Genomic DNA, 9,875 nt, shown 5'->3' with positions numbered 1-9,875 from the left:
ACAAAAACACATCCGTCATTTTTTAAAAACCAAAACAAATCCATCATTTTTTTAAAAAACAAAACAAAAAACAAAAACAAATCCATCATTTTTTTTAAAACAAAACAAAAAACCAAAACAAATCCATCATTTTTAAAAAACCAAAACAAAAAACCAAAACAAATCCGTCATTTTTTAAAAAACAAAAACAAAAAATCAAACCAAATCCGTCATTTTAAAACTCCAGAGGTTCCAGCCAAAGGTTTGGTTTTTCAGTTTCACCTTCAGCTTGGAGCGGTCGTCTTCTGACAGCTGGTTCTGAGTTAGAGAGACGCTCGGCTCCCGACCCGTTTTCAGCAGCAAAGATCCACGTGACTGAAACTTTGCAACATCGTCTGAAGACAAAACAGAACAAAGAACAATGAGAAGAGATGATTAAAAATGCACAAAATAATCCTCAACTTTTGAGTTTAGAGACTGAAATTAAAGGTCACTTCCTGAAGAAAAAGAAAAACGTATTCAGAGCAGAAATTAAACCAAAATGGCAAAAAATTTGCTTTTAAGATAAAGTAATTATGCATTTTAGGCAATAAAATTTGTATTTGTATTTTTTAATTAAATTTTATTTGGTTTACTTAATTTCCTCTTACAATCATAAAACATTTTTGAATAAAAAAAAAGGACTTAAATCATTTATTTGTATTTTTAAATGTATTTCTCATTTTTAATAAACCGATTTAACTGGTTAAATAAAAAAATCTGTAGAATTTGTCAGAGTAATCAATGGAATAATCGATTACTAAAATAATCAGTAGTAATTTGGTGATCAGAAGAGCTGACCCTGCTGTGGTTGATAATGAGACGTTTATGTTCAAATATTCAGTTTGACGTTTATTTTCTAAAAACTCCCAACATCATTGAACTGTTATCATCAGTTGTACTAATGTCTTCAATAAATTAATTAGTTTTTACATGTTTTTTTCCCCTCGCAGATGTGACTTGTTTTCATTTTCTTATGGGTTTTTACTGTAAACTACATAAATTTTAGCTACATAATGCAATCTTTCATAAATGACAGGTCATGTCTGCTGATTTTAGTTCTTTTTAATCCATCCCATCATGAAAATCCGCCTCTTTGGCTAAATCTGGCATGTATTCATGTTGATAAATAAACATTATTCCCTTTATGTAATAAATAAAATTCTAATTTATACTTTAGTTTCATCTGCTGAAAGTGTGTTTTTGCAGAAATCTTTCATTCAGCTGCAACTTTGCAAACCAAAGTCAAGCCACCATCTTATTCTTCAGCTTGTTTCGTCATGAGTTTAAACATTTATCATGCTAACTGGAGCTATCTTTATTTATACACCTGTCAAAATAATCATTTTTGCTAATTAGACAAACTTAATTTGCAATATCATTATTTTATGTTGTCATCTAAACTGAACATGTTTGAGATTCTTTAAAGTAAGTGCAAAGTTACATTATATCCTGACTTGTATATTTACATTTTCTTTAGATAAATACTAAACTTTACTACATGCAAAGTCTTGAGGTACAACTGAACATAATACTTCATCCAACCTGGTCAATAAGCTTCCAAAACATCAATGAGACAAACTGAGTCTCATAGATGTTTATACATAATAATAATAATAATAATAATAATAATAATAATAATAATGCATAATCACAAGAAAAACAACGTCTGTCATCAGAATGACGGACAACGGAAATTGCGTTAGCTTGCTGAGCACAAGGCTACTTAGTTAGCAAACTAGCATGACTGATGTTCTACACGCTTCCGTTTCTTCGCAATTAAAATATCTTCTCACCGAGTTCAAACGAGTGTTCAAGCGGCACAGAGAAGCCACTGAGCTCGGCCTCCAAAGGATCACCGACCTGAAAATAATCAAAATCTGCGTTTAGCCTCTGCATTATCACACAATGCTAACGCTAACTGGTTAGCATAAATAAAATAACCCTCATCGCTTTTTTTGTTAAAAAATATATTCATGAATGATTATTTAACTCTTACCCTTCGGCCGTTATTACATGATACTAAATTTGCGCATGTCAATAGCAAAACGATGGAAATAACAGCAACATTAAACGGTAGCAGGGGAGCCATTGCTGCTAACTGTGGACACCGGAAAATGGCGAAAGAAGCAGCAACATCCGCATTTTCAGAATAAAAGCACACAAACTAGCTTACACATGTAAGTACGTGCACGCTGAGTTTTTGATCTTTATTTTGAAATCTTTAGCGTCACACACATTTTTAATAGTATATTCTTAAAACTAATTTACAAAAATAATCTAGTTATTTTATTATTTAAAGGTTGTTTACATCAATACAATGAACTTTATTGATACCCAACCCGGTTTGTTGACAAACTACTCCATCCAAAGTGCAAAATATTAGAAAATACAAATATAACCATAAGTGTATAACATTTAAATGAAAAAATATATTAGTGAGATATTGTAAGTAATCTAAATATGTCTAAATAATATAAAATAAATAAAATAATAACAAGCTTGCACATAGAAATATATTAATCTAAATGAATCCAGAGAAAATGTAGATTGAAAAACATTGTACAATTTATTAGTGCATTTTTTGACTACTCATGTTTCAATCAACCTATAATCATTTTGTGACTATAAATTCACAAAATGTTGTAGTTCTCATAGTTAAATTATTACAGTTAAAGGAGTTCTAAAACAAATGTATATAGACAAACTATAGGTTTCAGACGACATTTTTTGATAGATTAGAACAGAAATATTCTTTATTTATTTAATTTTATGTTCATTTGTTTCAAAAACTACTTTTTATGCATTGTTATAGTTTTTTTTCTGTTTTAGGGTTGCAGAATATCATACAAGTGTGATATTTAACCCACCGTTTCCTTCGTTTTTTCTGTTTTCTTGGCTCCTTACGTGACCAGAAATAAAGATTAATACAGTAAAATCAGAGTTCAAACTGATAATCACGTTTGAACCAGCAGAGGCTGCTAACAGACCAGAAACAACTTCCTCGCCCTTTCTCTGATCCAGCAGCCCTTTTTCACAAGAGATACTAAATATTTATGTCCCGCTGGAAGGAAAGTAATTCATGTTTTAAAATTCTTTAGTCAGCACTCGTAGCTCTGCTTTTGCAAAAAAAAAAAAAAAAAAACATGTTATAGTTTGTCAGATTCCAGGGGTGAGTTTATTCTGGAGTTTATTCAGCTCCTGGCTGCTTTAATCCCAACCCCTGGATGTGACATTTTAAGCTGGAAAGGACATCTGTCCACATCTGGCATGTGTCCCCAGAGAAGCGCTGCGGATAAAATAACTCCTCCAGCTGTGAGAAACTCCGACTGGTTCATATCCAACATATTTAAAATCTCACACGTCCAGATGTGTTGAAAGATCTGGATTTAAATGATTACAACATGAGATAACATTGTTTCACTATAAAGAAACATGAACACTTAACAACCTTTTCATAATAATATATGAAGAATAATAAGTAAATATGCAAGTAATTAATTTAAACTTAAACTATTTCATCAAGTGCAATAAGTATATTAAATCTAACAATAATAAGTTTAGTATTAAATGACTGAATAAGTAAATAAATTAAATTATGCAAAAGGTATTTGGAAGTAATTAAATTAGCTATTTATCACAACATAATATTAATAACAGTGAATGTATTAATAAATGTAATAAATATACAAGAAGTAACTGAGTAAAAGTGTTAGTTACATCACTATTGCTGAATTATTATTAACACTATTGCTACTAATAAAATAATCCTAAATGTAACATAAATTATAGAATAAATATATAAAATGTAAATAAGCAAATAATTTAGTAAAAATATTAGCTTCTGTCACTATTGCCACTACGTCACCAAACATGATTACTACTAATAACAATAATGATTTATAATTAACGTACTTAATTTAAGAAATATTGTATATAATAATAATAAAATGTAAATAAGCAAGTAATTAAGTGAAAGTGTCAGTCATGATCACCATATTTTAATATCATTATAAAGTAAATAAATTAACACTATAACTACTACTAATAAAATAATAAAAATAATTTTAAAAAATGAATGCAAATAAGAAATAAATAAATAAATGAGCAAATTATTAAGTAAAATGTTAGCTACTAACACTATTGCTACATTATCACGATTATAATACTATAAAATGAATAAGTAAATAAATCAACACTTATTTGCTGCGTGAAAGAGTTTGGGTCGTCAAAAGGGCAGAAAAACAAAGTTTACCTGAAAGAATCAAACCTTTCAAAAGAAAAGCATGATCAAAACATTCTTACCAAATATAATTAATGTGTTTATTCCTGTCTGACCCACAAATAAACCCTGCTAAAGCCTTCATCTGCCTGCTGAAAAAGCTCCTTCGTTTTGACAATAATGATCCTAAAGTCTGAGCTATTTTTGGCTCCAACTTGATTTAGACTTTGGTTCACAGAAGTCTTGTCAAATCTGCTCTGCTGGAGATTGTCACAAAACGCAACTTTGTCATTCCACCTGACACTGACACAAGTTTATTCATCTGTTACTTATAATGTTTGTTTTACAACAAACCCAGATTCCAGAGAAATAATCCACAAACCTCATTTCAGTCCAGACAAATCCAAGCTATATGTGAATATTTGTTACATAAATTCATTTAGCACTTTAGCATTTTTGCTAACTTTGAAAATGTTTAGCGCACTTAGCTTCCACTAAAGCTTTTTTTTCTTGATAAATAATAATTTACTTGGCTGGTTTGTAAACTTAAAATTTTTGTTATGGATTGTAAAAAAATTTTTTTCAAGTATTTAGAGTATTCATGCTCTTATTTTGAAGGGAGTGATTTACATATTTAATTTTTCTGTTTCCTCTCCTCACGTTCCCCGCCTGGGGAAACAAATCCAGCAAATTACTTTTATTCAGTAGAGTACAGATCAAAATCGACGAATGTCCTGCGTGTTTTTTGAGAGAAGCTGTTTATGATTAGCGCTTTGGAATTAGCTCAATTATTTTTATTTCCAATTATAATTATTTGCTAGCTAGACAGCAGCTTATTCTGTATTTGTTAGCTAAATGAGTTGCTAGCTCTTTAGCTAGCAAGAAAGCTAAATATTCACAATGCTAACTAAATATTTTGATTGCTAGCAAATATTTAGCTAATTTGTAAATTAGCTTGCCGATAAGCGGAAGTGGGATTTCAAAATAAAAGCTGGTTTTGCTGACCACTAAATAAACAGTGACTTTTTTTAGGTTGCTAAATATTTATCAATAATCTTAATATTTAGGTTACTGTTAAATATTTAGTTTGAAAAATAAACACTTAGTTTGAAAATTAGCCATAACAAAGTAAATATTGAATTTTGAACTGAATATTTAGTTAGCAAAATATAAAAATTTTCAAACTAATCATTTAGTTTGAAAATTATAATATTTAGCTCAAACTGAGACATTTAGCTTTCTAACTAAATATTTATTTTGAAATTTGTTCATAATTAATTTCAATATTTATTTCTAAATATGCTAGATATTCAGTTCCCAACTTAATGTTCAAGTCTGAGCTAAATATTTAGTTTTATCCTAATTAAATATTTAGATTTTGAAATAAATATTTAATTTGGAACTTTGGCATTTACAAATGTAGGAATAAAATGGTGAAAAAATGACTTTAAAAAAACTAAAACCCGCATCTTTTCCCCCTTTAAGAGGCTAAATAAACTAAATGTCTTCTGTTAATTTTTTATTGTGTTGCTTTCCCGCCCCATCGCTCAGAGCCCTCGTTGTAAGAACTCGTTTCAGATGCTTGTTTAGTCTCTTTTTTCACTCCTCCTCTCTGCTTTTTCCTCGGCTCGTTTTGAAAACGAGGCCTGCTGCTCTGGGAAGGAAACTTGAACTTCATGTTTGGCTTCTTGGAAAGCAGATTCGTCCCCAGAGACTCGGATGTGGAGCTTCGACACAGAAAAAAAAACGCTCAGCTAATTTCAAAACTCAACCCAGGTTTCAGTTATGCTAACGCTGTAATAGCTGCAGAGCCTGAATGCGTCCATTAGGACTGAAATCAGTTCGAGATGTTCAGCCAAGTTACATTAGACAAACGCTGAGATTATTTCCCACAACACAGAAAAGCATAATCTGCCTGGAAACTGTTCTCTCCTTCCCTCATGTCCTTCCTTCTTTGTCTCCTTCGTCCCTTCCTTCTGTCCTGTCTGAAGCAGGAATGTCATTTCTTGACTTTTCCAGACTGAAAACAAATTTATTCTCCTTCAACACCAGTTAGAGGAAAGGAGGGAAGAAAATCGCTGCAGCTGAAATTTAAGTATTGTTCTGGTTTTTATTCATATTTTTGATGTTTTCTGACAATTTTGAAATTGTCGTATTATTTTTATTAATCTTTATTTTATGTTTTATCATTTATCTACCTGTGATGTGTCTGTTGTGAAGCTCTTTGGTCAGCCAAGGCTGTTGTACATTTTAAACTTTGACTTGACCTCCTTCCATACTTCTTTGTGTCCTTTCTCTCTTTCCTTCTTTGTTTCCTTCCTTCCTTTTTTCCGTCCTTCCCTCTTGGTGTCCTTCTTCCTTTTATCCTTCCTCTTTCTTCTTCCTTTTTTTGTTTCGAGCCTTTCCAGGCTCCATATTTTTAAAGAGTACTCTGTAGGAAGATCTATCGTAAATTCATAGTGAACTTATAATATTTTATATTTCATAAAGAGATAAAAATAAACAAATATATTCATAATTGTTTTATGTATTTTTAGAAGCTTGAAATGTAAAACCCTTAAGTTAGTTTTAAGTTTCATGTTTATGTTTGACCTCCTTCCTGATTAAATATGATTTTATTTAATTCATTAATAGAAAATGAATTCTTCTGAGAAAGTTTTGTTAACTATAATAACTTTTCTTCTCCGCTCCTTTATGTCAGAATGTATTTGAAACTACTGACGAAATAACGAAAACCGAGACTGAGAAAACATGTGAACTGAATTAAATAAAAGGTAATTAATGAGGAAAATCTAGAACTAGCTGGAACGCTGAACTGACAGTCGGACCTCTTAATGCGCATGCGCGGGCATGCGTACTCGCTGCATGTATGCTATCCTGACAGAACACCGCCGCGTGCCCAGCCTCCACGCTTTTATCCAACGCCTTTTCTTTTTGTTACATCTTTTATAAGCTTACAAACTGTCGCTATGACTAAACATACAGCTTACTGTCCAGTTTATTTGTTAGCATCTTTGTTTTCAGTGGAAAGCAATTACGCGTTTCTGTTACTTCCCCTCCCCACCCCCACCTTTCACTCGCACGCGGCGCTCTGAGACATGCGCAGTGGCTTTCTCTGAGCGGCAGAAAATGTCTGTCTAATCGTCAGTAATAGAATAAAGCTGCATAAATCATAAGAAATCCGATGGCTACAGCTAACTCAGCAGCGCTTCGCTTTCACAGACGGTGAGGACTACGTCTAACTTTTATCGTCACTTAGAAAAGAAGCTCAAAGAAGGTAAGCTTCGTTGACGTGATGGTAGCAAAGCTAGCTGTACACATAAGCATTTGTGATGGAAAATAAGTCACTGCCTGAATTATTGTGCAGAGGTGTTGACTGACTTGTGGCATATATGGGACAACGCTGTGTCCAACAGTCTGCAATATAGTGATATAACATTCAGGAACAGTCCGATTCTTCTGAACGGCTCTTTACTTAGAAATAGGAGTGGAGTGTCACTGAAAGCCGTTCTTTGTTCTTGTAATGCTTTGCGTACACTGCAGTAGCTATCATTATTTTATTTAATCATGTACATTGATTTTTAAAAAATTAACAAATAAATAAAACACAGGAATGAAAGAGCACGCAGAGCATGCACATTGCTCTGTGATTGTTTTTGTTCAAAGTGGCAGCTATAATGGTGTCAGACTGCCTGGCTTCATGTAGCGGGAGAGAGGGTGAAAACAGTCGCGGTGAGCGCCTTGTGCTTGTTGCTCCTTGCTTGTTGCTCCTTGGGCTGTGTTCATAGTTGAGCGTTATTTACCGTCAGGGCATTGCCTGAATTTCTATGTTTAATGGTGGTGGTTTCTGACATGAGCAATATGGGCAAACACCCAGGGAGTTATCTTTTTAGGGATGGCATCAGACCACCATGGATTGTAGCACAAAGATGGAAGCAAAGCATAACAAAGCTTGTTCTGCTTTTAATATTGGTAAAATGTATTAAGTATCTAATATCTAGGTGTTTTTATGGGAATATGGATCTTTCAGATCAATTTGAGGAGCAATTTTGATCATATTTCACCATTTTATTGTGTCATGTAGCGCGGGGCGCTGGTCTTGGTCTTGACTCGGTCTCGACTTCCCTCGGTCTTGGTCTCAACTTGGTCTCGGACCATAAAAGTCTTGGTCTTGCCTCGGTCTTGGTACACTCTGGTCTTGATCTTGTCTTGGTCTCGGATTAGGTGGTTTTGACCACAACACTGGCTATTGCTTCTACGTTGTCCGGCATGTTTGTTTACTCTAAATTCCTGTGTGATAAAGTGGGTTTTTACAGCATTTTCTGTCTGGAATCTGAACGGCGGTGAGAAATCAGTTTGTGTGAGGTGTGTTGCTCTTGCCGTGTAGCTGAACACGAGGCAGATTGAACGCGTTACGATTTGGTCGGCTAGTGTTTGGTCTTTCAGGTTTTGAAAATCAGCCGACCATCCGCCGACAGTTCTAAAATCGCAGCGCCAAAAGTTGGAAGAAATCATCAGAATCAGTTGGTTGTTCAACAATAATTCAATGGCATTCTTGTTGAGTATTAATTACCCAATCGATGTAAAAATAATCACAGTACAATATTTGTGATTTTTTAAAAATTCTGCACCGAAAAATTTGCGTCCGTGTGCTAATGTCTAGCCTTTGGGGCATTATAGACCCTTTTCACATGATGTCACACAACATCTATTTTGACTCAATCCAGTGTATCTTTAGTTCCGGTGTGTGTAGTTAACGCTGTTTCTGGACTCTAAAGCTGCTGCCACAAATACAATTTAAAGATATATCACTTTTTGCAAATAATTTTTCTTCATCAACATCATCTAAACTGGACAAATTCCTCGCTGATTGACACCAGTTTGACTACGAAGGTACGTGTTTTGTTTTTTTCTAACTGTTAGTTGATATGCTAGGCTAGCAATAGTAATTTGTTAGCCGGCTAACATTACCTAGCTTTCCTGTTTTGGAAATAGAACGTATTTAGACTCTAATCTTAATCACATTTTTATAGTATAGACTGGGGTTGAAACCCGTCATGTAAAATGCGTGATCATATTAAACCCTCCTCATTTACGCTAGTTTCACCACCCGCTAAGCAGCGACATTACCTGCAGCCACAAGTCCAAAACTTGAGTTATGCCAAACACCTGCTGCTCCACCACGTCCTGAGAAGTTAAACTCCTGTTACGATCAAGACATGAGGAGGAAGACGCTGTTTTAGATATAGATGTAGATATTAACGTTTCATTGGAGAAATGTGATGAGCTACTGTATATATATATGTATATATATATATATTAGTTCATTAACTTCACATTTCTCCAATGTTAGGATTAGAATGTTAAGTTTCTTATACTTTGTTTTCCTGTGGTTGTAGACTAGGCAGTAGAAAATTGATAACATAGGAATAATAACCTTATATCCCTTTTAACAGGTTACACTTGATTCTGCTGTGGTGCCTGTGGAAACTAAGTGCATGAAGTTTGTGCTCAGCTGGGAAAACCCTGTGGATCACATGGTGGGACTTCTGCTTCAAACTGCTCACTACAGTATAGCATCGTCTCTGTCATCCACCAGTTCACTGCAGACTGGCACCAGTTCACTGCAGACTGG

At 33.7% G+C, this 9,875-nt stretch overlaps 1 protein-coding gene across 2 annotated transcripts in view; it reads right to left on the bottom strand.

Annotated features, from left to right (window-relative positions):
• The window catches only part of emc10 (ER membrane protein complex subunit 10), a 7,044-nt gene extending 4,891 nt beyond the window's left edge, over window positions 1-2,153 (bottom strand). Inside the window, exons 1-3 of one of the 2 annotated variants that reach the window (XM_008416413.2) lie at window positions 2,018-2,153; window positions 1,815-1,881; window positions 262-374 (exon numbers count right to left, since the gene is read on the bottom strand). In XM_008416413.2, coding sequence (XP_008414635.1) covers window positions 262-374; window positions 1,815-1,881; window positions 2,018-2,110 — 273 coding nt within the window. In that variant the 5' untranslated portion in view covers window positions 2,111-2,153. The remainder of the gene's footprint in view (window positions 1-261; window positions 375-1,814; window positions 1,882-2,017) is intronic. The other variant, XM_008416412.2, reaches the window with a different exon arrangement.
• Between the last annotated feature and the right edge of the window lie 7,722 nt (window positions 2,154-9,875).

The sequence above is a fragment of the Poecilia reticulata genome, linkage group LG8, assembly GCF_000633615.1.
Source record: "Poecilia reticulata strain Guanapo linkage group LG8, Guppy_female_1.0+MT, whole genome shotgun sequence".
Lineage (NCBI taxonomy): Eukaryota > Metazoa > Chordata > Actinopteri > Cyprinodontiformes > Poeciliidae > Poecilia > Poecilia reticulata.
This window is presented reverse-complemented; position numbering and strand designations above follow the sequence as displayed.